This window comes from Phycodurus eques, chromosome 13, assembly GCF_024500275.1.
Source record: "Phycodurus eques isolate BA_2022a chromosome 13, UOR_Pequ_1.1, whole genome shotgun sequence".
Taxonomy (NCBI): Eukaryota; Metazoa; Chordata; class Actinopteri; order Syngnathiformes; family Syngnathidae; genus Phycodurus; species Phycodurus eques.
The window spans coordinates 25828347-25856319 of record NC_084537.1 but is presented as its reverse complement, the minus strand read 5'-3'; the positions used below and the strand labels follow the sequence as shown (position 1 = coordinate 25856319).

Genomic DNA, 27973 nt, shown 5'->3' with positions numbered 1-27973 from the left:
CGAGGATCACGCGCCGAGCCGAGCGCGTCACGCACAAGCACGCACGCAGCAGACTGAAGAGCAGCCAGCAGCCCCGCGCGCGCAAGTTCCGTGTACAAGGTAAGCCGAGCCGCCATCTCCGCTCCCAACCGGGACGCACTTGCATTGCGCAGCAAGTGCGTCGTTATTATGAAGGGAAAGTCCAGCGCGCATTTCCACATTTGTCTTTTGCGCCACACACGCGTCGCGTGCACGGCAGACAAAGATGCGCGCGGCCGAGACGCATCAGAAAGAAAACCCACGCACGCGCACACACACACAAAAAAAGAGGTCAAAATCATCTTGGCTTTTAATACAACAAACACGTTGCGCGCGGAATTGGTTTTGTATCTTTTATTCTCGTTTTTTTCCCCTCGACGTGCACGAGCGTGAAAAAAGGGGCGTGTGCCGCGTGCTGGTGGAGGGAGGGACACGCGCTTGACACGCACGCGCTTGTCACCATTTCAACGTGACGAATATGTCATAACACACGCGTATACACACACACACACCTTTATATATATATATATATATATATATATATATATACATATATGCATATATATATAAGAAAGAGAGAGAGAGAGAGAGAGAGAGAGAGCACCCAGATACTTCCAAGCCTCCAAATCCCTTTGGATGAATGATTCCCAACACATCCATCCTCGACTCCGCAATCACTACAAAAAATAAACAAAACCCAATCGATGCTGATTGATGACATCATCGTCGACGTTTGGCGCAACACGCACGCGCTCGCGCAGACGCCAACTTTATGGGGGTCTGTATAGCGGTCCTTTGTTTGCTGGTGCGCATGCGCAGTGTGCGCAGGGTGTGGATGGGAGAGATGCCACCTTGCCTGTGGGGGGGTATGCGTTACTCGAGGGAGACGCACACGCACGCGCGAGATCCTTTTGTGTATACGTGTGGTTGGGTTCATGTGATGCTGATTGTTCAGTCAGTCTATAGAAGGAAGGAAGGAAGGAGGGAAGGAGGTATCGAGGGTAGGAAATACGGGAGGATAGAAAGAAAGAAGGGAGGAGCATAGAATGGAGATATAGAAGCAAAGAAAGGATGGGAGGAAGGAGAGAAGGTGGTATAAAAGGCGAGGGAGGAAGGGAGCGACGTCTCGTCGCGGTATCGCAGTGAAAACATTCGGCAGCGGCAGTGAAATCGAAGGAAAACCAATTCAACGGTTTTTGCACGAACTGAAACCGGACAGACGTCGGTACGGGACCGACGTCTCGGCTCGTCGCAGAAGAGAAAGAATATATGACTTGTCCGATGGTGTTCAAATGAAAACCCCTCGCGCATTATGTGTTAGCATTAGCAGAATAAAAGCGTGTGATTCTTTTCAGGTTAACTTCAGGCGTGATTTTTTCAACAACTGTTCAATATTTGCAAACTTCTGCTCGTTGTCAAGCGAGTTGAATTTACTGCCACCACGCAGCGCTCGTCTCTCGAGTTTGCGCTCGCAAGTCAAAGCAAAAAGTCGACCCGATGACAACTCGTATCACGGAGAAAATCAGAAATCGGGTCATTCGCATCTCAAAGCGCCGCCGTGTTGCTTTGGCGCCATCTTGCCGCCGAAGCGAGTGGAGGAGCCTTATTTCGACAAAAGCAGTCCCTTGCTGCCGCCTTGCGGCATCCAGAGGCCATTACAGCAAAGTAGAAGCTTTTGAATTCACGCGGATTCGATATTCGCGGTCTTCATATGCTCACTGGATTGATGTGAGGATTTTAGGGGTGGAACGATCAATTGATTCATCAACAACTAATTGATCGATGAATGTTTTAGCGATCTTGTTGAAATTGAAAGTGTCTACATTGTCATTTCAGCCTCTCAACAGTACATGTACAGATTTCTGTCGTCCTCCGTGTTTGCAGACTGATTATCTTTGCGTTTTTTTCAAAATAAGACATTTGCAAAGATCCGCTTTTCATTTGGAAAACAATGATCGCGGTTATGGACCAAACCAGGAATCGAATCAGAATCAATTTCTGTTTGTGCATTTTCCGCACTTTCAATTTGCACCTTTTTTTTTCCGGTGGTACCAATCCTCGGGTATTCGCTAAAAATCTCGTCAATTTGCTGCTTTTGTGCTCGGCCAAAGCAATAAAAGTAGAGGTTTGGCGCCATCTGCTGGAATATTGGCCTTGTTGCCAGGTTCCGTCGTGGTTTGTCGTGTGCCTCTGCGATGTTCCGTTTTGTGCGATTTTCCTGGCGATGTCCAAATGACACGTTGCGTTGGCAGCCGTGTTCTCCCCTCAGAAATCACTATGGTAACACCAGCAGTGCGCTCACGTGATTGGCTCTTGTTCATTCATCCCGCTGTGTTACCGTGTGTCAATCTACGCGTGTGCGTGTGGATGACAAAGCGGTCCTGGGTTGAGGGCGCGTGAGTCATGTGATCAACAGGACGGCTTTGTGCGGCGTCCATCTTAATTAAGCATCAGGTGGCGCGATGCAGATGGAAGTGTGTGTGTGTGTGTGTGTGCGCGTGTGCGTGTGCGTGCGTGTGGTTGAGTCATCATTACTACTGTCAATTCATCCGCCTGCCGAGCTTGTAACTCGGTCATAGTCGTACACGCATATTCGCCTGGCGGTATTTGCAAATTTGCCTTTTTACCGAATTTCCTTATTTTGAAGAATCTTTTCCTCCGTCGCTGTCTGTAAAACGCAACAATTTGCCATTTTCAGATTGTTGTTGTCAGGCCAAAGCAACAAAAATATTCATTTGGAGCCATCTCGAGGCATTCGGGGCCCAGGAACTATGTTAAAGGGAATGGAGGAGCTTCATGTTGACGGAAAAAAAGTGTTTTGCTGCCGTCTTGTGGCATCTACACGCGACGATCAACCTTTTTCGGAGTGCGTCGATGACTCGCTGATTTTCTGCTTTTGCGGCTGGCGGGGCTTGTTCCCTTTCCCCGCTCTGAAGCAAATCCATTTTCCTCATTGAGATGAATTGAAATGCCATTAATCCGTTCCAGCCCCGCAAAAAACGCAACATTTTGTTTTGGGTAAAAAAAAAAAAAAAAAGGAACTTTGTTGTATGGAAACATAATGCAAGAGAACGTAAGGAAATCAAATGCTTTTCTAAAGTGCAGCTACTCTACGTACTGTAGCATTCATGCGTTGGATGTGCGCCTTTAAGGGGCGTGGCCTAGAGAGCGACGTCAGGAGCTTGAGTCCGGTGGGCGTGTGAGCGTCCGGGCGTGAGTTGTGGCCTACAGTAGCGGTTGCGTCACTAGCTTCATTCTCGTACACTTTGATTGTATTTTATGTGTCAAATGTAAATTTGGATTGCATTTAATGGAGTGATCCTTTGTTACTTTGAGAATTGGATATATTTAGCATATATTTGCAGTTCAAGCTATCAATATAAGCAATAATAAAACAGTAGTTGTTGTTTTTGCAGGCAAGGGCAATGGTGGCGCGTTTTTCAAGCGTGAGTTTCAGTCTCGCCAACGAGTCCGACAACAAGAACCGAGTTGGCGGTCGAGCCTTGAAACAGGAAGCAGTTTGGACAGGACAGGAAGTCGATTTAGCGGACGGTGCGTCGCCAGCTGCCGTTTGAACGCGTGACCGTGATAAACGTCGATTCACATTTGAGGGAGTAGAAAAGATGATTTTAGCCCCGAGCGAGTTCGATATGCCGAAACGCCGGCCACAACTTCTCGCGTCGTACGTCAACGTCAGGTTCAGATCATCGCGCGTCTCGGCGGTCGCACGTGATTCTTCACGTCACATCTCACGTGCGCTAAAACTCACCTCGCCTTCCCGAAGGCAGTACGATCGATGCAAACGCTTGGCCGCCACAAGACGCCGCGATGGCCCCGAGGACCAATCGCAGCGAAGCTGTTTCCCATATTTAAAAGCTGAACAACAGCCATCCAATCACAGCGAAGCTTATTTCCATCATTCACGAAGAATACATTTTGTAAGTGCAGAAACATGTTTTTCTCACGCAACGGTAGAAAACGTGCTTTGACAAAAAAATTCTTTTTTCAAAAAGGAAAAAAAAATCAAGTCTAATTCTAGAGTTGCAAAAATTCAACGATTAATCGACAAATTGATCAACAACTATTTTGACTATCTTTCAGAAACCTAGTTTGATTCAAAATTGTCCACATTTGTGGAATTTCAGCCTCTCGAGAGAAAAGATTCTTCGATTTTTGTCGTCCTCCATGGAAGCAGACCGATTATGTGTGGTTTTTTCTTCTTTTTTTTTTTTCCAAAATAAGACATTTGCAAACGTCTGCTTTTACTTTGGGAAACAATCATCAACATTTTTCTGGTTTTCTGACAGATGTTACAGACCCAACCAGGAACTGAATCAGAATCAATTTGTTTGTGCATTTTCTGCACGGCCAATCGGAATTTCGTTTTTTTTTTTTGACCCACTGATTAAAACAAAAGAATTCAATAGAATTAATAAACAGATTAATCGATGATTATCATCATGATTAGTTGCAGCCCGATTTATTTCTATTGTTTCCATGCATGTTAACGCTGGGGGAAAAAACTACCGCCGTTTGTTTTGTATCAAGAACAACGAAGAAAAAGAGGAAAACAAATTTGGAATGATGTCATTGTCATTTTTGAGTTTGGGGAAGCAAATGGATTCCAACGTGATTTGTGTCAGAGGCCACGTGAGGCCCGCGTTTCCATGGTGTTTTCCAGCGACCAAAGGCGGACGGAGTAACGACGCAGATAAGTGCCACGCGTGAAAATCAACATCCCGCTCCACCTTTGCCGGAACGACCTTTTTGCCGGCGGTTTCCGTCTCCGTTGACTTTCTGCGCAGGGGTCGCGGCCGTCACCGATGAACTGACGGAACGTTCCGCCGCCGACACCCGTCCGCGCCCAACACCCGCGCTTGTTAGCATTTAGCATATGGTTAGCATTTAGCATCTTTCGACGCGTGGTAACTCTCCGTCCAAAATACAAAGGCGTCAGGCGCTTTCACGCAGCATTGCAGGATCAAAACGGCACTCAGCCGCCTTTGTTTTCACACAGAATAATTTGCGATTTGCTACATGGAGCCAACCAACGACGTGGAAGGGAGCTGCGGAGCGTCACGTCGTGCTTTGCCACCGTCTTGTGAACGTAACACGCCACTTTACAACAAGCCGCACTTTGGCAAATAGTGAGCAATTCTTTGAAAAGAAAGAGGCTTTTAGCGCTTTATTCCCACTCCGAGTTGAGGTTTACTCTAAAACGCAACGGAAACCAAAGACAATTACAACTGGGGCATTTAGAAGAGCCAAACACCTGCAAGCTTGATGCGCGCACATAATGGAAAACGCCATTGACGCGCTAATGTTAGCATCTACAGTGGCGGTATTAGAACAGATATTTGAACACAAAAGGTCGAGCAACACAAATCGATCGACAGACAATATCACAAACCGCACGGTTGTATTCCGTATCCGCTGCAGAGAATGACAAAACAGCACTCAGCTGCCTTTGTTTTCACACAGAACCCAGCGAGGCGGAACACTAACTGTTTGTCTAAATGTGCCGCACGATTGGCTGGCGAGCAATCGGGTGCCCCCGCCTCCCGGCGACCTTCGCGAGCGGCGAAGAAAATTGATGAATGGATGATTTCGTCGTACGTTAGAAAAGGAAAACTTGGTGAGGTTGTCAGTGGGTCGTCGCGGCGGGCGCTGCAGGGAGTGGGTCAGCACCCCCCCGTCCTCCTCCTCATCTTCATTTCGGGGGTTATTTGGAGTTCAGCGCCGCCCGTCTTGTTGTGTGCTCGCCTGCTTTCTGGCCCGAGCTCGGAGCGACAGGAAAAAAAAAAAAAAAAAAAAGCGACTCGACGCCCGTTTAGAGGCCACGCCTGCTCGCACTGAAAACTATTACAATAATAATTGTAATGATTGATACATGCAACATTTTGGAACCACAAAACGTTCCTTCATGCATTCATCTTATTAAATAATTGGTTCATCAATGTATCGTAAACAACAAAATATCAGTAACAAACTACATTACATTTACATCTCAGCTTCATGTATTATTTGTATTAAACAATACATAGGCAATTATTTCAACGAATTGCGTTATAAAATGAACAATGACTTTAACATAAAAATAAATCATTCTAGATATACATTCTTATTTGACAACAATTCTCACTTCAAATGTATTTATTCATTGAGCTCATTAAAGAATTGGAAAATGGATTTATTGTAAATAATCAAATAGAATATCAATAAAATAAAAAATCCTACATTTAACAAGCTTTGCTTTCTTGTGATCATTTTTTAAAAGGAAATATAGTTACACACATTTTAAATATTGCAGTTAAAATGAGATTTTATTGAAAAATGTTTTTGTACATACACATTTGAACTTTAGCCATTTACAGTATAAATAGTGACAACCGCTGACTGATTTGATCGTAGTTTTTCTACGTTGACGTGTCAAAATAACGTTAACGTTAACACTGTAGCGTTCCTTCTGCCATCTTTGTAGTTCTATTAACCGGGAAGCGTCCTTGTAAAACTACGACGAGAAGCGGTCTGTAAAACAGGAAGTAGAATTGTTGCACCAGCTGATTGGCGGCTTGCGATTTGAGCTGATTTTCGGGAGCCCATCAATAATCATTGCGGACATTTTTCAACCTACGAATGAGCATATTTCTGATATTCTGCAGTCCGCACCGGAAGCCTTCTTCCGGCACATTGATTGATGGCATCTGGCGACGGGTGGCGCCCGGGCGAGGGGGAGGGCGGCTGACAGATGGCAAGGAGGATGGCGGAGGGGCGAAGCGGACGTCTTTGATGTTATTGATCCACGGGATGGATCCCTCGGAAGCGAGGCAGCAGGAGATGAGGAACGGTCTCAGTGGACGCGTGGAACGTCTCTCTTCTTGGGATCAATGAGGATGAGGTCACATTTGTCACGCTGGAGCAGGAAGTAGACACATCCCATATGTCCCAAGAAAACCCTGGGCCAGCAATTAGACAGAACTCGTATGTCCAATAAAACCACCGGAATGAGGAATGAGACCCATTTTGTATGGCGCAGGATTTACACCGATCCCAACGCAGCAACGGAACATGAAAGCAAGAATTACGCAGATACCGAATGTTGCAAAAGAACACTGGAGAAGTCATATATCCCAAGAAAATTACTCAGACAGACCCTGCATGTCCATTGAACATTGGCGCAGGGATTAGACGGATCTCAGATGTCGGAACGGAACACTGAGGCAAGAATTACACAGATCCCATGAATGGGAATTAGACCCATCCCAAATGTCCCCCCTCCCCCCACCAAAAAAAAACAAAACGTAAGGAACAGGAATTAGATTTAACCTAACGGAAGTTAGACCTATCCCTTAAATTACATGCCTATGATACAATACTTTGTCATTTTGGAATTAGACTGATCCCATACATCACAACACAGTCATGTTGGACTACAATCATTCCCAAGGAATATTCACTTGGAACAAAAAACAAAACAAAAAACCTTTTCACCGTTTCATGCATCCAACAGGTGTTAGCGTGTCCTCGGGCTTGGGTTATTGTTGTTCGTGCGTGTACATAACGCAAAGAACAAAAGACGACTGATAGGATTGTCGCACACAAACACAGCTGACAACACAAAGTCCTCATTGATACTTGCTAACAATGCTAACCGGGCTAACAGCTGGCCGGCCAAGGGCGTCATTGCGGTTTCTTTTCATTCGTGCAAGCAAACCAACGGCGTCCGATTAGCTTCTATTGTTCGATTCTGCTCAATGACAATATACTTTTGTTTATTTAGCATTTCATTCAACACACGACGAATGTTCCATTGCAGTGTTCCTCCACATATTTGCAATTTGCTACATGGAGCCAACAAACGACGTGGAAGTGAGCTGAGGAGCTTCACGTCGTGCTTTGCCACCGTCTTGTGAACGTAACACGCCACTTCACAACAAGCAGCACTTTGGCAAATAGTGAGCAATTCTTTGAAAAGAAAGAGGCTTTAAGCGCTTTACTGCCACTCCGAGTTGAGGTTTACTCTAAAACGCAACGGAAACCAAAGACAATTACAACTGGGGCATTTAGAAGAGCCAAACACCTGCAAGCTTGATGCGCGCACATAATGGAAAACGCCATTGACGCGCTAATGTTAGCATCTACAGTGGCGGTATTAGAACAGATATTTGAACACAAAAGGTCGAGCAACACAAATCGATCGACAGACAATATCACAAACCGCACGGTTGTATTCTGTATCCTCTGCAGAGAATGACGAATATCATTGCAGCTTCTGGAGTCACTGCAAATCACGTCAATGGGAATTGACACTCTTCTTCATTTGTCTGTATGACAAATGTACTACACTGCCCCCGAGCGGCCAAGGCGGGCACACCAGAAGGATCAGCACAATGCATTAAATTGCAGCCTTCATTCTATTTCATGATGTTATTACTCCATGTTGTTATACAGTGCAACAAAACAGGGAGCCATTTTCCATCCATCCATTCATTCATTCATTCTACCGCTTATCCGAGGTCGGGTCGCGGGGGCGCTAGCTTTAGCGGGGACGCCCAGACTTCACTCTCCCCAGCCACTTCATTATCCAGCTCTTCCCGAGGCGTTCCGTTATTAAAAAAAATGAAAATATTTTGTTTGTTTTGGGGGGGAGGCTGCGACAGATGAATAATGGCATTTCCATTGACCTCGATGGGGACATTTCTGTGAAGTTTAAATTCTAATGAGAATGCAGATTGAATCAATTGTCAGGTGAGCAGCAGCCAACGAAATCAGCGGGTTCCTTGTTGCCAGGCGAGCGATGGCAGGATTGTGTGCGTGTGTGCGCACGCGTGTGTGTGCACTCATTAAAATTCCGTGGAGAAGAGATGAAGAGAGGAGATTCCTTTGAATGCCCACAAAGATTTCTCGACACATCCGGTATGTTACCGTGGCAACCGAGGTGGGGGTGGGCGGGGTGTGGATAATTGTCAGGCGCAGCGACGGCGTTGGCGTTGACGGTAACGACGTCCGTCAGTGGCGTTCGAGGACGAAAAAGGGACAAAACCTCCGCCGGGGGCCGTCTGCCGGTTCCTTTGACGTAGCGCACGCTACCGTCACGTGTAACAAAATGGCCGACGGGGAGCACGGCGCTATCGTGGTGGGTGCGTCACGTCGACACTGCAGGACATGCAGGACGAGGAATTGCGCCGATTCCGGATATTGCGACAAACCATCGGAGCAAGAACGCCGGCGCAGGAATGAGACACATCCCCGTACGTCACAACTAAACGACCAAACAGGAATTCGACTGATCCCATACCGGTACGTCACAACAAATACTGGCGAATGAATTACCGTACATAGATCCTGTATGTCACGACAAAACTCCGGAGCAGGAATTGGACTGACCCGAAATCTCAAAATCTCAACACTGAATTAGACAGGTCCCTTACAACCCACTGGAACAGGAATTTCCTCAACACATTCGAGCAGCGCCGCCTATTGTTCAAAGTAACGAGTACAACGTTGCAGCACTTCCTGTTGTACTTCCTCTTTTCCTTCTCACGAGCGGTCGATGCGCCTTGTTGAAAGTTTTCAAATTCAAAAGTCCAAAGTCATAATAGGGCGCTCGTCACGCCGTCGGCGCGCTGACGTTTCGCGGCGTGCGACCGCTTCTTGCGCTCGTGCTGTGGATACGAGCGGCCGTTCGGGACATATTTCACCATTAGCTCTCACAGTAATATTCAAACGCGCTTGTAAATATTCGATCTATTGATCTTAGAGTAAAGTCAATCTCTCTCTGTGTCTCACACACACGCACGCACACAGGCGGCCATTGTACTGTCGCGGGACGGCGGCCGCGACAGTACGGCCTGCACGGAGGCCATTTAGTGCACGCGAGCTCATTTCTGTCACACGATTGTCATGTATGTTCCACGTTGACTTCGCGCTACATGTTTGTTACATGTTACCTTTACATCACAACTGTCATGTTCGTCACATGAATGTCACCTGATTGTCATGTTTGCTCCATCACGTTTGTTACTCGACGTGAAACGATATCGTCACAACTTTCTCGATGTTATACACCTGTCATGCTTGTGACATCACACGACTGTCACTTGATCGTCACGTTTTTCGTGTTTGCTACATGTTACATTTACAACACACGAACGCCATATTTGAAGCACAGAACACTTACGGCAGGTTTTGTACATGTAAAATGTCGACCTGACAAGTTTGTGACGTTTACTTCATGTCACATGACTGTCACGTTTGTTGCATATTACATTCACGTCACACCGTTGTCTCCTAGCAACCAGCGTCCAATGATGACGTTTTTGTCGGTTTGTGCGCAGAGACGCCCGAGGTCCGCCATGGGAGGAAAACTGAGCAAGAAGAAGAAGGGCTACAACGTCAACGACGACAAGACCAAAGAGGCAGCGGAGGGGGCGGCCCCCGACAAGGACATCAAAGACGAGACCGCCGCACCCGCGGACGCCAACGACACGGCGCCCGCCAAGGAGGTGCCGCCCGCCGCCGCCAAGGAGACAGAAAAGGAGGCCGACGCCGAGCCCGCCGAGGCCCGGGAGACTGCGGCCGCGCCCCCCAAGGAGACCCCGGCGGCCCCCGCTGTCAAAGATGAGGCCGACGCCAAAAAGACTGAGGCCCCCAAAGCTGAGGAGGAGCCCAAAGCCGAGGAGGCCCCCAAGGATGCGCCCAAGGATGGCCCCAAGGATACCCCCAACTCGACGGCAGCCCCGGAAGCTCCGCCCAAAGACGCCACCGTCGAGGCACCCAATAAGGATCCGAGCAAAGATCAAAGCGCCGCCGCCCCTCAAGCTTGATTGGTGGACGACCGCGAGAAAGCCACGCCCACTTCGGACAATAACAACGAGAATCGAGGACGACCACCGACAAGACAACCCGCTGGAGCGACACCCGTCCCCGCCGACCCCAACTTGCAAAATGAATATTGTTCTGATGGACTTTGACCCCTGACCCCACGCCCGCCTGTCATCTCACGCCATCACATGATCGCCTTGGCCACGCCCCCGCGCAAAACTTTCTTAAAATTCTTCCGAAATTGTCAAATATTTCTGAAATAGTCAAATGGTAGATTTTGTACTAAAAAAAAAAAAAAAAACAATTTGTAACATTTCTACGCTGGTTTGAAACATGATCTTTAGTACTTTACTCAACTCTAATCTGCTTACAGTCTGATTCTGGTCTGATGTTAATCTGGTTTTGGGCTAGTTCGAATGTGGTTCTGATCTAGGTTGAGTCTAGTTCTTCTGCGGTGTAGCCTGGTACTCGACTTGTTCTGGTCTGGGACTAGTATGGTTTAGAGTTGGTTCTAAGATGGTACTATAGCCTGGTTCTGGTCCCAGTCTAGTACTCGTCAAGTTCTAGTCTGGCACTATGTAGTACTACTCTGCTACTGACCTGGGACTAGTCTGGAAGTAGTCTGTTTCTAAATTGATCATGGTCTGGTACTGGTAAGGTACTGGTCTGTTTCTAATCTGGTCCTGGTTTCCTACTACTGTAGTTTGGCTCCAATCTAGTCCTGATCTGATCTGCTATCTGTTTCTAAATTAGTTATGGTCTAGTTTTAGTCAAGTTCTGGTCTGTTTTTAGTCTGGTTCTGGTCTTGTACTAGTCTACTTCTGAATTGGTTCTGATTTGGTACTGGTCTGGGTCTTCTCTATTTCTGGTCTAGTTCTAAATTGGTTCTGCGATGGTACTAGTCCGATTCTGGTCTGGTTCTAGACGAATGCTGGTCTACTTATTTTCTGATTCTAATCTAGTTCTGTCTACTTTGGGTCTGGTTCCGGTCTAAATCTAATTTTGTTTTAGACTGGTTGTAGTCTGGGACTAGTGTGGTTCTAATTTGATTCTGGTCTGGTTCTAGTCCAGTTCTGGTCTGTTCTAAATTAGTTCTGAACTGGTACTAGGGTGGTGTTGATCTGGTTCTAGTCTGGTTATGGTCTGGTTCTAAATTGGTTCTGATCTGGCCCTAGCCTAATTCCAGTCAAATTCTGGTCAGGTTCTAGTCTGGTTCCGGTCTGGGACCAGTGTGGAAGTAGTCTGGTTCAAAGGTGGTCCTCATCTGGTAGTACTGTAGTTAAATTCTAGTCTAGTTGTGGTCTGCATGGGACTAATCTGGTTGTGAAGTTTGTTTTGGTCTGGTTGTACTCTGGACCTGGTCCACAAAGAAGAGAGCCGACATCAGAACTGGGACTTCTCTCAAGGCCCTGGACCCCAAATTAAAAGACGAAAAGTCCAAGTGGAGAAGTTGTCGAAGTACAAATTGACGTAACGGCCAAAAGTTGGGAGCGATGAGCAGTGATAATGTAGTGCGAACGGCCTGACTGACCTTCAGTCAACGCACTGCAGCTCGTTTCTACGGCAACCGTCCTTCTGCAACTCCACGTCCGTCACGGCTTCACCTCATACAACCCCCACGTGCGCGCGGTCGAAGGTTTCGGGACACTTTGAATGCGAAAGCGTCCCAAAACCTTTGACCGTACGTGCGCACGCATGTGCACGTGACATCCACGCACATACGTGTTGTCGCGTTGCGTGTTCTGGCCCTCCTTCGCATGTGCGTGCCGGTCCCGTCTTTCGGGGAAAGCTGGCTGCGTGTCCATGGCAACCGTGTGTCTCCATCCCGGCCGGCGGCGCTCGCTCCAGGTCCCGAAAAAATACAGAAAAGACGAAGAAGAAGAAGAAATTGAAGTTTCAAAGTTGTATGTTTACTCGTTAAAATGGTGCAACAGTCGTAATAAAAAAAGTACCACATTGACTTGTTGTTCTTGTTGTTGTTGGTTTCCATAACAACGCCCCCCCCCCACCCACCCACAACCTGTTGACAATCGGGCGGGGGCGGACAAAACCTAGAGGCGTCGCGCAGGGCACCATTCTGTCCAGGACTACCACTGAGCACTGATAGCACCCCTAGCATTGTTAGCGCTGATAGCTAACTTCCATCCAGCCTTCTTTCCATCTCTCCATTCCTTCCTTCCTTCCTTCCAAATTGCGTTTGTGTTGCATGAACATGTGCGTGCGTGCGTGGCGGCTGATGAAGGTGTCGTCGACGTCGTAGACCCCCCGTTGACAACCTGCCCCCGTCCTTCTGCCCCCCCACCAAGCCGAGCGATGCGATTGGCCTGCCGGCTTCCTGCATCGTGACCATTGGTTGCTAAGGCGACGCCGGTGCCCGCTCTCGCCTAGCAACAGGCACAGGCGCGAAGGAAGGAAGGAAAAGTGCAGCTGGAGGGGGGAGCTCGCACGTGGACGAATGGAGGGGAAAATATGGGATGCCGTATGTGAGCGCGCGCGCACCCGCGCGTTCTACATGATGTCGCGTCTTCCTTAACCCCGTGAACCAGGAAGCGCCCTGCGATCGGCTGGCAACCTGTCCTTCGTTTGGCTTGATGTGTCCTTCTCTCCTTTCTTTGTCCTTCCTTCTGGTCTTTCTTACTCCCTCTGTTCTTTCCTTCCTTCTCGCTCTCTTTCCTTCTGTCCTTCCTTCTTCCCTCTGTTCTTTCCTTTCCTTTCTGCTGTCCATCTTTCCTTTCTGGCCTTCCTTCCTTCATGTCCATCCTTTCTTCCCTGCTCTCTCCTTCCTGCCTGTTCTTCCTCCTTTCTGTCCATCCTTCCTTCCGCTCTAGCTCCTCATCTTCCTCGACGACTGCGCACGTCCGCCTTCTTCTTCCTTCGTCCCCGTCGACCCGTTGGTGGTGTTTCCGGTTCGGCGGCGAGTGTTCCGCTCTCGCCGGCGGGGCTCCGAGGCTCGTTGCCTAGCAACAGGCCGCAAGCGGCTCGCGCGCGATGGCGGCTTTACGTAAGAGGACGTTTGATGGCAGAAATGTAGGACGCTCATCTCAAGGGGGACGTCTGCGCGCGCATGGTGTGAAAATGAGACGGTGGGCGTGGACAGGAAGTGAAAATCAGCTGATGCTCTTCCTATGCAGTGACTGGTTGGAAGCAGAGGTGGGTAGTCACAAGCTCCACTTAATCAAAAAGTAACTTTTTGATTAAGTTGTATTTGTCCGAGTAGTTTTATTGCACCAAACCTTTTACTGCACATGAGTACTTTTGTTCAAAGGAAACACCGCTTTTACTTCATCATGTCTGCCACAGAGAAAGTCTGTGGCAGAGTACCCAGAGAGGAACTGTGGTACTGCATGCGGAAGTCTGGAGTGGCAGAGAAGTATGTGAGAAAAGTACAGGACATGTACGAGGGCGGCAGAACAGCGGTGAGGTGTGGCAGAGGAGTTGAAGGTGGAGGTGGGAGTGCATCAGGGATCAACTCTGAGCGCCTTCCTGTTTGCAGCGATGGCGGATAGGCTGACAGATGAGGTTAGACTGGAATCCTCGTGCAACCATGATGTTCGCAGATGACATTGTGATCTGCGGGTGGAGGAACAGTTAGAAAGGCGGAGGAATGAAGATTAGCTGACGTTAGACAGAATATATGTGCATAAATGAGAGGGGTGGAGGAAGAAGAGATAGCAAGGGCGGAGGACTTGAAAACTTGGGCTCAGCAGTCCAGAACAATGGTGAGTTTGCTAAGGAAGTGAAGAAACAGGACCATGCAGGTTGGAGGAAGGTGTGACAGAAGAGTCTTTGCTCAGATGAAGGGCAAAGTTGAGAAGACGGTGGCGATGGACGGATTAGAGACGGTGGCACTGAAGAGACGACAGGAAGCAGAGCAAAATAAAGATCCTTTCATTTCCTTCTTTTCTTCCTTCTGTCAGACAGTCCTTCCTTCCCTCCTTGCTTCTGTCCATCCCTCCTTTCCTTCCTTCTTTCTTTCTGTCCTTACTTCCTTCAGACTGCGCTTCCATCCTTCCTTCAGTCCTTCCATCTGTTCTTTCTGTCCCTTCTTTCCTTCCTTCCGCCCATCTTTTCTTTCTCCCTTCCCTCCCTCTGTCCTTTCTGCCATCCTTCATTCTGTCATCCCTCCTGTCTCCTTTCCCGAGCTTTCAGCATTGCCATGGCGACCGTCGCTCTTAAACAGCCGCCGCACAAACATCCCCCTCGACGACCGGGACACCATCTTTGAAAACGCTCTCGGCGGAACTCTTCACATCACACGCACGCAGTAACTGCGTAGCGCGCCGCGTTGGACGCGCGCCCGCACTGCACCGTGGCGACGGTCGCCATGGTAACTGCCTTCTCTTCCGCTTTAATGCCACCGGCCGTGTTGGGAATCCCTCACGATTATTTTGGGCCGGCGGCCGTTTTGGAATCGCTACAGAGGATTTCAAGATAGATCCATTACAAAAAAATGTCAATTAAAACAAATCCCTTTGCAGTGATTAGCGAGTAGCCAGGAATGAGGGAACGCTTTCTTACTCCCGAATCACTATACCGGGATTTTTAGAAATGCATCATGGGATATATTTGATTTCACAGTGCACTGCAGAAACGCAAAATCTTACCCGGTGAATTGATCTTTTTGCTCGTGAAAACAATCTCATTAAGTCCGTTTTTACGGCTCCATTGGCAGATTCCCCCCCCCCCCCCCCCCCACTTATTTTAGGGACAAAGTTGGAAGTGAAAAAAAATCTGCCAGTGGAACTCATACCAATTGACTTGAAACAGGTTTTTTTATATGGCTGAAAATTTGGGACAAAAATGTACAATAAGATGTTTTGACTGGAAATAAGATGAATGGACTCGGTGAGAGTTTGCGTTTTTGATGCATTGTGGGATACATCGGGGGCGCTGCATCGGGATCATAACACATGCTCACTACAAGTTCCGACACCAAAATACAAAACAGCCTGGATACTTTGCTGCATAGTCTGCAGGGTGGCCAGATTACAGGCCGGCAGTCCATTGCTTGTCAAAATCTTTGATATTATATACTGTATATATATATATATATATATATATATATACACACCAGCCACCATTTCAGAAATTGAAATGGTGGCTGGTGTGTGTCGACTCCCAGACATGATTTGTTTTTATTTGATTGGATGTTCATGCTGTGAAGTTACTCTTGACTGGAGTAGTTTTTTCATTGGGCCCTTTCGTACTCTGACTCAAGTAAATATTTGCATGACTACTTTTGACATTTACTTGAGTCATTTTATTGTAAAGTAACAATATTTGGCTACTCTACCCACCTCTGTATATCTCTCTATCTATCTTTTGTGTCTTCTGAATGTTGAATTATGCCTGCGGCTTCGGAATGCAGGAGGAAGCCTCCGAAGTGCGAGGCAGACGTGCTCGGCGCTTGTTCGCCGCGTCCGTCCAGATAGTTGGACGGACGGACATCTGTCAAAAATTGACGTATTTGTACATCGCAGGACGCTCTTGAAAAGGCGAAGGCACAAGACACGCCCACGTCAGACAGCGGCATAATTCCGGACGAGTAGCGCCCCCGGTGGAGTCGCCCTCAGGACTGCACTTCGATTGCTCTCACGCTTCCTGTCACAGTCGATCGATATTGATTTTTCATTGATTGACAAATTCGACAAGTCCATTTGTAGACATTCTTCCTATTTGTTACTTCTGCATTTTCTGTAAAAAAAACATAAAGATAAGGAACACAACTTGTTTTATGACATTGAAGGTTTGTTTGCACCTGCTTGACGGTTTACTAGTATTTGTCAGCTCACAGCTAGTACGTAACCGGTACACACTTGTAGCAGTTGACAATGAGAATAGACATTCACTGGGATATACTCTTTGAGTCACATAGATGGTATTGTTATTAGTCATAAGAAAAAAAATAGTCCGAAAAACAGGGGGGGAATAATCATAAAACAGAGGGGGGGGGGGAATAGACAGAAAAACTGAGAAAAATATTTAAAAAAACAAAGCTCCCCAAAAAACTACTCAGAAAAACAGGAGTTTTTTAATCCAAGTGAATGCAATACGCTTCCGTAAACTTGCAGTGAAACAAAAAAAGCGAACGAATTTGTGAAGAGCGAATCGCGAATAGGTGGGGTGTACTGTGGTGTGGCTGTGGCTCGCAAATCCTGTTGTCATCACACGCTTCGGCCACAGGGGGGCAGCCGCGTGCCGTCACGTTTACGAACGTCCAGAAGAAGGCAAGAAGGCGAAGAAGGAGAAAAACGGCTCCGCGTGCGAGGAGGAAGTGGCCACCGTTAAATGTGCTGCTTTCCTTCAACAATGGGGCAACTTTGAGCTTCTTCGAGGTGACATATCTGTTTCATTGACACGCCTTAAGGTTACTTAGTCAGGCTTGTTTGCGCTTGGAATGGAAGGGAAGCTCGAGCTACAAGGTGTTAGCAACATTGCGGCTAACTCGTGTGTCCCGTCGCGGTTTTGTAAATGCACAAAGTTTGGAAAGTCAACAAGTTGTCGAGGTCCGATGTTCAGTCCAAGAGGAACGAGGAGCGTTTGACTTGCCTGCTAGCTGCGAAGAAGCTTCGGGGCTGATTGATTGATCGATTGGTTTGGTGTTTGTTTGAAGGTTAGCCTCCAGTTTTCATTTGTTCACTTGTGCTGCGTTCAAGACACGCGGGAACTTCCAAACACTCGAATAGTGTCCTTGACCAACATCAAATCACTTCGTCAACAAATACTAGTTATTACCACACTAACTACTTAATATATAGTCAGATAAATTGTGTAGTGCTGTTGAAATGTTTAACGAGCAGAAGTTATCCCTTAAATGGTGGAAGAGCGGATGCATCGGGAGAAGTAGTGACCAATTCAACTCTTAAAAAAACAAGACAAAAAACGAATGCAGGAGAAAGTGTGGCTTACACAAAGATCCAACTGTAAAACTTGAGGTGCAACAGGTGCAATATTTTGATAATCGTTTGTTTGGAGAGCTCGTTGAACTTAAAATGGTCCAAATCTTCCAAATTGCAGCCTCTCAACAGTATATATTCTCTGATTTCTGTACTTCATCTTTGCAAACTGGTTATATAATTTTTTTTCTTCAAAATAAGACATTTGCAAACATTTGCTTTTAGTTTAGAAAACCGATGAACATTAAGCAACGTCCCGTTAAATGTTTTTATTTTTAAATGAAATTATTTGATGAGTCTAATTGAAAAATAATTGACAGATTATTAAAATAATCATTAGTTGCCAAGGCCGACTGATGACTCAATATTCTAGTCCAGTTAGAAAAATGGCTTGGTCGTAATTATAGAGTAAACTGGCGGCACGGCGACTGACTGGTGAGAGCGTCTGCCTCACAGTTCTGAGGACCGGGGTTCGAATCCCCGGCCCCGCCTGTTCGGAGTTGGCATGTTCTCTCCGTGCCTGCGTGGCTTTTCTCCGGGCACTCCGCTTTCCTCCCACATCCCCAAAACATGCGTGGAAGGTTAATTGACAACTCTAAATTGCCCATAGGTGTGAAGGTGAGTGCAAATGGTTGTTTGTTTGTATGTGCCCTGCGATTGGCTGGCAACCAGTTCAGGGTGTACCCCGCGACCCGCGTGAGGAGAAGCGGCTCAAAAAATGGATGGATGGATGGAATGAAAACTGTTTGGGAACGCAGTCGACTGCGTTCGGAATCATTCACTGATTCCCGACTCCCAAATCACTCCAAAAGCATCATTTAGGAACTGTTTAGGTAGGTCCGCTTTCGGGAAATCCTGGAGTGCTTTGGGAGGAGCCAATGAAGTTTTATTGCTATTTTATTGTCTTGAAGGCAGCGTAACGTTTGCGTGCGGAAGTGATGAGCCGAAAGGCCGTCTGAAGCCCCTCCCCCGGCAGTCTGTTCACAAGTGGGCGGGGCTATGACGTCACCGGTCTGAAGCGGGTTCTGATCCGTAAACGCGTTACGTTCTGGCGCTCGCGACTAACTTTGACCTCGTCGCAGATGCGGACGGAGGCCCGGCGAAGCCCGGAGGCGCCATCTCGACGATCCATCTTGGCGGTGAGCGAACGAGCGGAGATGATGCGAACAAAAGGCCGAATTGTAGCCGCACCCGCCAGCAGTTTGTTCTCACGGCGGGAAAAAGCTATGACAAAAACGGACCGAAGCGTTTGTCTGATCCGACCTCATTGGGCGGCGGTGTGTGACTCCATCGGGGGCGTGGTCAGCCTGCTCACCTTTTGGTTGTTTTTCCAGATCTTCCTTGGGGTGCGGTCACGTGATCGGGTTTGAAGCGCACAATCTCCTCCATCCAGCAGGCGGCGCTCTTTGCAATTAGCTCACTTCTGTTTCTTCCCTCTGAACTTAAAACTGTTGGAATAAAATCATTGAGGTCAAAACAAGCTTGTTTATTTTCCTTTGAAATTGCAAATTGGAAAGTAGAGGATGATTACAAATGACCTGATGTTTATATATATATATATATATATATATATATATATATACACTGATCAAATAAAATCGGTCGACATTTAAAAGAAAGTGGTTAAACGTTTGTTTCGGCAGGTATCGGTTCGGCATGCGAGCGATGCTCAACGCGAGGGAATTATCATTTGACACAGACGTCATCAGTTGCAGCATCTCCGTTTGTGCTGCAAAATTGCGGAATAAACTGCAACATGAAAATGTGCACGGCAAACACTTGGTCAACTATGAACAACTGGACAGCTAATTTCATAATTTTTTGTTTTAAAGAAACGATTTTTAGTTTGAATTGTATTTATAATAAAGTTAAATGTTTGAATGTTTTAAACTGCATTTGCTTACATTTTTACACTGAACTTGGATCAATTTTTGATTATTTTCTGACGTTGATTCGTGCGCTTGTGTTTGTTTGAGACAAATGCAAATCACTTCCAGTGGGCTCGTGACGTCACTTCCTCCTCGCCGTCCTAACAGTCAAGATGGCGGCTGCGAGTATGCGAAGCGCCCTGCAACTGTCCTATAAACAAGCGAGCGCGTGCGTCTGTGTGGAGGTTTTTGGGAATTCCACGCGGCCGAGCGGCTCCATTTGCTCTTCACTCGGATTCTTCAACGCTCCGCTGCGCAGGTGACGCCAAACTGCCAAACGACACGTACAAGTACAAATATTAATTCGACCTCCAAACACTTGTCATTGGTCAACGTAAAGAATGACGTCATATTTTTGTGTGGGGGGGAGAGGGGGGCGTACATTTACGTCGGATAAAAACTAACCATCAATCAAAGGACATCATCTGGAGCACTAAACTATTAATATTTATCTAAAAATATTTTGAATAATGTACATAGTGCTCGCCAGACATGCTGATTTAGATTTTTGTTTTCTAGCTGTAACAAGTTTTGTTCTGACCGACGAAACAGGATGGAAAAAAGCTGACGTCATCGATTGGTGGACATGAACTAAACAGTCCCATTATTGCTCTTTCCGTGGGCCGCCGCTCATGATTGTGAAGGCAGATTCGGTCGGCATGGCAACGCACGGAGGGTGAAATCTGATCGGATAGAAAAATCTAACATCCGTGTACGGAAAGCCAAGAGAAGCAAAAGGAATGTTGGGAATAAATGAATACAATTTGGCGGAAGGAATATTCAAGTCTCTTGACTGCTCACCGCTGCATTTGCTAATGGGCTGCTCGTCTGTCAATCAAGCGTGCCCACCGCCATCTTCGCGTTATTGGACAAACTGTGTTCAGGGTCATCGGAGCGCAGAGGAACGCCGCCGTGACATCGCAGCTGTGGGCGGGAGAGCCCGACGAGGGCCCAGGAAGACGAGGAGAAGCATGGAAGAAGGCGGCGGCGGCGGCAGTGGCGGGTCAGCGACGCCCGACATCGGTCAATTTGTGATCACACTTTTTTCTTCCTCTTCATCGTTGTTATTTAGAGTTCTCGGTCATCTTTTGTCTTCTTCATCTTTTGGGGTTGTCGACACGCGTGCGGCTTCAGCCTTCTCGCTGTCGGGCTCCTCGGAAGAGGCGGCGAGCGAAGAGGAGGAGCTGATCACGCTTCTGAAGAAGGCCAAGGTAGCGAGACGCGTCGCTCGCGCGTTCGGGCCTCGTGTGACCTCCGCCTGTCGTGTGACCTCGCCCGCAGCTCAGCATCCTGAGGGGCGAGCTGGAGGCGGCGTCATCCTTCTTGCACGCCGCCGCCGTCATCGCGCAGCGACGGCGCCACCGACCCGCCATCGTCTACACCTACAGCCAGGTGGGCGTGGCCGCGGCGCGACTAGTTTTGCTGTCGTTTCAAATTTGAACGGCGGGCAAACGCCGTCGCGGATGTAACGGCCAATGAGAAACGCCGTCTCGTATCACGTGAGCTTTCTCAAGAAAAATGCCGGTTGCGCCTACCGAGCGAGACGCGGCTGCAGCGGGCCGGCGCTGGGCGATACGTGAACATTTCGAATTGCAGATGTAGCTGTGGCTAAAAAGCAACGCGTGGAGAGTCTCTGTCATGGAAATCCGCCAGCGTGAATGTGAGAGGAACAGCCCCTCAAATATTCCCACTCCCGACTTTTATTGTCCTCTCTTGGCCTGCAGATTCTCGCGGAGAGGAGCACAGTCCGTTATACACAGAAACCCCCGCTTATTTGCAGTACTTTTTTTTCATCATCACTCACTTATTACGTTATTATGTTAAGTTATGCAAGTACATTATTCCAGTTGTTACTCTATTTTTAATACCATTTGTAAAATATTTTGTGCTATCCGTTGCTTTTGTACTGTTTGAAAAATGTCTTTAAAGAAGTAAAAAAGCACCATAAAAACATGGCCAGGGTGTATTTAAATGGGGTCTTTCTGTTTTGCGGATTTTCACTTCTCACGGGCGGGTCCGGAACGTAACTCCCACGAATGGCGGAATCAATCTGCTTGTTGACAATCGCACCATGTTGTTTGCGGTTGAAAAAAGGACCCCGTCGAAACGTTGTTCTCCAATAAGAACACCGGGGGTCGCCGTTTTTTCCGTTGTGGCGAGTTGTGGAAGGGCGAGTCGCCTGGTGCGCGGGGGTCAGCACACTAATTTGTTGGCGATCGGGTTCGAATCCCGTCTCTCCCCAGATGGCCAACCTGGCGTACGTTCGTGGTCATCTGTCTCAGGTGAGTACGAGTTTGCTCGACGGCTGTCGGTCGGCTTCCCGCCGCGGTGACGTCCCGACTCTTCGCCCGCAGGCGGAGAAGCTCTTCAAGGCGGCCATGAGCTACATGCTGGCGGGCGGGACGCCGCAGGTGAGCCACCTTTCCGTGCGCTCTCCAACGTCCTGTCCTTCGCCGCTCAGCGACTTCCTGTTCGCAGGACGACAACGCCTTCGTGGAGATGTCGCTCAAGCTGGCCGCCATGTACGCCCAGCAGAACAAGTAAGCAACGCGCCAGCCGGCCGCTTGTGGACGCACACGTCAGATCGCACGTGGCTTTACCGTGTGCGTGTGCGTGCGTGAGGGCGGAGCTTGCCGAGCACGGCTTCAGGTTCTGTTTGGAGACTCTGGAGGTCAAAGTGCAAAAGCTTCAGGAGACGCCGGCTGATCAGCTGACAGGTGAATAACATCGACCGCAACACGTCGGCACGATGTTCTTCAAGTTCTTGTCATGTTCCTCTTAACGTTGTTGTTGTTGTGGCTTTGGCGCCTACGTGCGTGCGTGTCCAGAGGCCGACGAGGTTCTGCGGAAGGACACGCGTCTCCTGCTGGGTTTGTGTCTGGACTCGCGCGCTCGCTACCTGGCGTCCACGCAGCGGCTGACGCAGGCGGCCGACGACTATCGCAAAGCGTTGGACATCTGCAGGCAGGAGCAGGGGCCGCAACATCACCAGGTTTAAAAAAAAAAAAAAAAAAAAAAAGAACGCGCGCACACACAGAATACCGTGAAACACACACGCACAGCACCACCACCACAAGTGAAGACGCAGCGATGCCGCTACACGTATCGGGTATTGATGCTAATTCTCCGGTACTGCATACGCTGATACCACGTCAGCAGCCTGATGCAGACAGTAGGGAAAATAGCTATTTGCATACAGGTATACTTGGTAATGTGTTTAGTTCTACACACTGCTATAGCACACATTACTATAGGAATAGAAGTTGAACTGAACGCTTTTGTTGTGTTTTGTTTCCAAATAGATGAAATTTGTTTAACGGTACGTGCTGAAAAGGTGCAAAGCCTGCCAACAATCTCGTACTGAATTGTTGAGAAATTGTTCAAAACTCTTTTTTTCACCATCTCAGCTGGCTGAACTTTTGGGGTTCGACCCGGCGCGATGAAAGCGGGCTGGGGCGTATACTTTCTGCCGTGAGGCCCGCCCCATTATTGAAGTAACAAACAGCATCTATGGCTATTCGCCGTGATTGTGAGTTACCGAGTCATAATAGCTCGGCCATTTCTAGCACAACTTGATTGTGCCGTTAGCCATCAAGCTCTGCCTACAAACCGAAAAATGCGTCTTCCCTCAAGTGTTTTGTGCCATTTTGGGCTTCGTCTCTATTGTGTAGCTCAGGCAGCGAGCCGTGAAGTAACCTGCCACCAGTAGCTAGGCTAGTACGTATTAACCGCTAGTGGGCTCGTGGACTGGCGTTGTCGCCGTCCAAAACTGCACAGCCTCGCTCCATGCGCCGCGCGTAGATCCACGCTGAAGGGAAAGCTATTACGTTCGCTAGCTAACGAGCTAATGAGCCGATGCGCTGGCTCGACCGCGGCGCGGTTGCTTTAAACGTCAGCGCTTCGCTCGGAATTGTCGTGTGTTAAACTGCATTTATACTAGCAATCAACAGTGCCAAAGTCCAAGTTCGCTTTTGTTTGGGTTGGACTATGAAAAAACTCCAAACTGTGTCAAACAAAGGTTTTCTTGTGTTTTTGGTCAATTGTAGGAGATATCATTGTATTTTTTTCATGATTTCTGAGCCTAATTTCACAGGCATTTTTTAATTCATACAAATTTGGCAGGCTTGTTAAAAACACTTTTCCGTGGTGTGTCAAATTTTTTGGGCCTCTTTGGTGCAACTTTAACAGTTGTATTGGAACACATTCGTTCACAAAATATACGATCAAAGTTGTAGTGATTTCCTTTTGTTTGGTCATGTGGGCTTTATTACGTTAGTGTTGTCATGTTGTAATGACACGTCGTTAGTTGAAGTGTTATTGGAGCAAAACATAAGCCATGTTCAAGAAATGTTTGTGTTCTGGAACAATATTTTCATCTCAATCGCAAGACGTGTATCGACGAAAACGCAAATGTACATGCTTGGATTTGCTCTGAAAAAGTAGGATCGTGCGTCCCTAACGACTGCGCGGACGCGCGTGTGTCTCACCCGCAGACTCTGGTCCTGATGAGCGATCTGGCCACCATTTTAGATATGCAGGGTCGCCACGACGACGCCCTGGCGCTGATCCGTCAGGCGGTGGACGCGGCTCGGGCCTCGGGACACGAGGACCTTCACGTCCTCCTGGCCAACATGGCCGCCGTCCTGCTGCACGCAGGTGGGGCGAAAGGTCACCGGCCGAACGCCGCGGCGACCTAACTTTGTCCGTTTGCGCTCAGGTCGCCACGACGACGGCGTGCGCCTGCTCCGCGAGGCCCTGGGGCTGGCGCGGGAAGTCGACGACCGGGAGGCCGTCCGGCACATCCTGCGCAGCCTCGGGCGGGCCGAGGCGGAACCTGACCGCGAGGGGGCGGAGTCGCGTTCCGCTTAGGTGGGGGTCAAAGGTCCACTTTCTACGTGGGGAATAAAGGAGGCTGAAGTGTAAAAAAAAACAAGATTGCATTTGTTGACTTGCTGAAAAACAAAGTAGCCAATACTGCGGCAAATTATTTCCTTAGTAAGCTCCTCCGCAGCCTCCTCGGCTTTTCTTACATTTTCAATGTGCTTGTCTTCTTTATCAGCTGCTGTGTACTTTAATATACCGCTCTAAAACCTTTTCTTCTAAAACGTCTTTAGGTCTTTACAGCAGGCGGTTCGATAAGATGAGCAACGCGGAAAGATTTGCCAAAAATGAATTTGAAAATGCCGAGTGTGCTTGGAATGGCCATTAAAATCAAATGATTGGTTCTGGAGAAATAGAGTTTAGTTTTTTTTTTTTTGTGATTTTGCCTATTTTGGGGAAGGTTTTCATTTATTTGCCTCTAGAAAATCTGTTCCAAAAACAGTTTTAAATTTGAGTCAAAGAGTAGAACTTATTTGTTATTATTTGTCAGCAAATCTTCTCGACCCTTTTGATTCATCTGCTACTTGGGGAAGACCTTCTCCGATTGGCTGACAAATTCCAGTTCCAAATGTCCACCAATAAGGTGATAAGGGCCGAAATTCTGAGGGAGGGCTTCTCATCCAAGTGAAAGAGTAAAACGGGCCTCACTCACAGGAAACGCGATTGGTGAGAAGAGCTCGGGTACGCCAGTCAGCAATTGTTGTTTTCCTGAATTTATTTGTTAGGGAGGATTTTAGAGGCCATTGAAGTGCTCATTCCACGTTTTGGAGAAAATTCCACGCGAGTCACGTTGCTAGTAAGACGGCAGACGTGTGACATCACCAACCTTCTCGATGTTGTCCGCCACGGGCTCAAACCCGAGCCTCTGCTCCCCTCGGGGCACCTGCGAGGGAAGCGGGCGGATCCGGTAGCGGCTACTTCCTGGAAACAAATCGCGAGCGGAGCGCGATTGTACTATGACGGCTGCATCGTGACGTCAGCGTCCACGTAGCGCCGTGCGGGTTGCGCTGCTGCAGTCTTATTGTTAAGTTATGGACTGTTGACAAACTCATTTTATGAATATTGAAAATAAAACCAACCGCAGTCCAAAAGATTAGTGTTGCAGTGGCTGCTTGGGACTTGAAGGAGTTGACACCCCTGAAGGGGAAATAAACATGAATTATTCAAGTTGACTTTGCAGAGCTTTTATTCCAAAGTGAGCAGGCAACAGGTTTTTCTCCTGTGTTTTGTTAAACTTGACTTTACGGAGAAGCTTTTATCACAAACCGGGCAGGCAAAAGGTTTTTCGCCCGTGTGTGTTCTTGTGTGTCTTCCCAGAGTGCCTTTTTCAGTGAATCTTTCGCCACAAACTGAACACGCAAAAGGTTTCTCACCAGTATGTGTTCGTGTGTGTTTTGTTAAGCTTGACTTTATAGTGAAGCTTTTATCACAAACCGAGCACGCAAAAGGTCTTTCGCCTGTGTGTGTTCTGGTGTGCGTTGTTAAAGTTGACTTGACCGAGAAGCTTTTACCACAAATTGAGCAGGCAAAAGGCTTCTCGCCAGTGTGTATTCTTGTGTGCCCTGTCAAATGTTTCTTTACAGAGAAGCCTTTACCACAAAATAAACAGGCAAAAGGTTTTTCTCCCGTGTGTGTTCGTGTGTGCGTTGTTAAAGTCGACTTTACAGAGAAGCGTTTCCCACAAACTGCGCAGGCAAAAGGTTTCTCTCCAGTGTGTATTCTTGCGTGTCCTGTTAAATGTTTCTTTAGAGCGAAGCTTTTACCGCAAACTGAACAGGCAAAGGGTTTCTCTCGAGTGTGTGTTCTTGCGTGAGCGTGCAAGGTCCTCGTTGAACTAAAAGTTTTCCCGCACTGCGAACATTCCCAGCATTTGTTGCGACGTGCCATATCCCCTTCGCCATCATCATCCTCAGTGTCAGGAGAGTGTGACGTTACGTCGTCGCTGTCTGATAGCGGCGCCATGAGGCCGTCGATTTGTGTCGGTCCACGTTGGTCTCCGTCACCTTCTGTTTTCACGCGTCGACTGGAGCTGCTGCTTGGAGGCTCCGCCTCTATGCTCTCCTCACTTTGACCCTCAACTTCAATCTTCAAAGGGACGAAGGTCAATGGTGTCTTGGTGATCTCTTCCTCCTCCTCCTCCTCTTTGATGTGGGGGGCTTCCGTCGCTTCCTCCTCTTCTTTAACGCAGGACGACTCTGGCTCCTGTTGCTCAGGATGAAGACATTCTTCACTGACGTCTGCAGGACATGAAGAAAAACTGGTCGGTCATGCTGTGACTTGTGCATTTCCAGAAAGGAACGTCGGTTGAGCATGAAAACCTCATCTCCGATCAACTATTTATAGTCAGATGATTCCATTTAAACCCACATTAAAGTGGTTCCAAACCTTTGACCTGCCCTAATGTATTTCTATTTAAATAGAATGAATTCATCAACTCTTCAGAAAAATAAGCGTGGGGCTAAACGCTCCCAACTTTAGCCACTATCGTTGAGCTAAGCGAGCACGACAGCTGATCAGATGGATAGGCCGCAATGGGGCTAGAAGTGGGACCCGTAGACTGCAATCAGGTCCCCAGATCTCGAGATTGACAACATACCGCTTCATTTGAGCACATGGGAACAAGGTGGAATTGGCAACCTACAACAAGTATTGAACGATAATATATTTCTGACATGCAACAAATTGCTCCAAGAATTTCAAATAAGAGGCGGAAACTTCAAGACAATAAGTGGAAAAGTACATTCTTACAAAATGACCTTCAAATATAAACACGGGAACGATTCTTTTTTTGGCCACACAAAGTAGTTCGTGACTAAGCAAGCAGCAAGTGTACAAACCAGCCAGTGTCCGTGTCCGCAGCACAACTCCACGCTCGTCCTCCTCTTTTATTGCACAAAGTCCCTCCGCGTTCTCTGCCGGCGCGTTCGCGCACATTTCTACTCGATCGTTCCGCAGCGTCCACACTTGATCATCTCTGTCTGGCGATATGCTGACGACAAAAACAAACGCGTCTCTTTGTTCGCGCGGCTAGCTAGCTTAGCTAAGCTAAGCTAAGCTAAGCTAACGAGGCCGAGAAGCTTCAAGGCGCACCGAGAGGAATTTAACCGGACATTAAATGAAATGAATGACGTTTTAGTGCTTTAAAGCAGCGATGGACGTATTGTGTCGAGGCTTCGGTTCGTTCGGTAAGAATTGGTTGTGATTCGGTCAAGCTAAAACGTACACAGAAGTCGAGCAGCAGCGGAAGTTCTTCTTCTCGGTTGGCAAATTAGCGCCACCTTCCGAAAAGGAGTGTGGGTCCGGATGAACCCATTTCACAACCTCCTATTATTTAATACGGAGCCCCAGACATGACATGAGGGGGAAAAAACTAGTTTGTGTGCACAAACTACTCTAATGAACTATTTCGTGTGCACGAAGTTACAT

General features: G+C 47.8%; 3 protein-coding genes across 6 annotated transcripts; 2 read left to right on the top strand and 1 right to left on the bottom strand.

Annotated features, from left to right (window-relative positions):
* Positions 1 to 19: 19 nt before the first annotated feature.
* On the top strand, positions 20 to 12791 carry basp1 (brain abundant, membrane attached signal protein 1). Of its 2 annotated transcripts, none has more exons than XM_061693973.1 (2): positions 20 to 99; positions 10356 to 12791. In XM_061693973.1, the coding sequence occupies exon 2, from the start codon at positions 10374 to 10376 to the stop codon at positions 10842 to 10844; it is 471 nt and encodes a 156-aa protein (XP_061549957.1). In that variant the 5' UTR covers positions 20 to 99; positions 10356 to 10373; the 3' UTR covers positions 10845 to 12791. The 2 variants fall into 2 exon arrangements, with proteins under 2 accessions (XP_061549957.1, XP_061549958.1); XM_061693974.1 differs by lacking the exon at positions 20 to 99 and adding an exon at positions 9141 to 9318.
* Positions 12792 to 17038: 4247 nt separating this feature from the next.
* Positions 17039 to 26690, top strand: ttc19 (tetratricopeptide repeat domain 19). Of its 3 annotated transcripts, XM_061693959.1 has the most exons (13): positions 17039 to 17177; positions 18821 to 18877; positions 19073 to 19925; positions 20551 to 20669; positions 20801 to 20877; positions 20948 to 21058; positions 21910 to 21948; positions 22021 to 22077; positions 22145 to 22206; positions 22289 to 22383; positions 22495 to 22658; positions 24160 to 24322; positions 24384 to 26689. In XM_061693959.1, the coding sequence occupies exons 3-13, from the start codon at positions 19780 to 19782 to the stop codon at positions 24533 to 24535; spliced, it is 1185 nt and encodes a 394-aa protein (XP_061549943.1). In that variant the 5' UTR covers positions 17039 to 17177; positions 18821 to 18877; positions 19073 to 19779; the 3' UTR covers positions 24536 to 26689. The 3 variants fall into 3 exon arrangements, with proteins under 3 accessions (XP_061549943.1, XP_061549941.1, XP_061549942.1); XM_061693957.1 differs by having other exon boundaries at positions 21910 to 22077; positions 24384 to 26690; XM_061693958.1 differs by lacking the exon at positions 17039 to 17177 and adding an exon at positions 17188 to 17455 and having other exon boundaries at positions 21910 to 22077; positions 24384 to 26690.
* On the bottom strand, positions 25716 to 27965 carry LOC133411498 (gastrula zinc finger protein XlCGF8.2DB-like). The gene is made up of 2 exons (XM_061693968.1): positions 27385 to 27965; positions 25716 to 26784 (listed from the first exon to the last, which is right to left on the bottom strand). The coding sequence occupies exons 1-2, from the start codon at positions 27479 to 27481 to the stop codon at positions 25733 to 25735; spliced, it is 1149 nt and encodes a 382-aa protein (XP_061549952.1). The 5' UTR covers positions 27482 to 27965; the 3' UTR covers positions 25716 to 25732.
* Between the last annotated feature and the right edge of the window lie 8 nt (positions 27966 to 27973).

Coding starts and splice junctions, on each gene's coding strand:
- LOC133411498 (XM_061693968.1), bottom strand. CDS start 27,481: ATGTGCGCGAACGCGCCGGCAGAGAACGCGGAGGGACTTTGTGCAATA. Junction 26,785..27,384: donor GCGGACACGGACACTGGCTG/GTTTGTACACTT, acceptor CATGTCCTGCAG/ACGTCAGTGAAGAATGTCTT.
- basp1 (XM_061693973.1), top strand. CDS start 10,374: ATGGGAGGAAAACTGAGCAAGAAGAAGAAGGGCTACAACGTCAACGAC.
- ttc19 (XM_061693957.1), top strand. CDS start 19,780: ATGGCGGCTGCGAGTATGCGAAGCGCCCTGCAACTGTCCTATAAACAA. Junction 19,926..20,550: donor TTCAACGCTCCGCTGCGCAG/GTGACGCCAAAC, acceptor AACTGTGTTCAG/GGTCATCGGAGCGCAGAGGA. Junction 22,078..22,144: donor TGGCGGGCGGGACGCCGCAG/GTGAGCCACCTT, acceptor TCCTGTTCGCAG/GACGACAACGCCTTCGTGGA.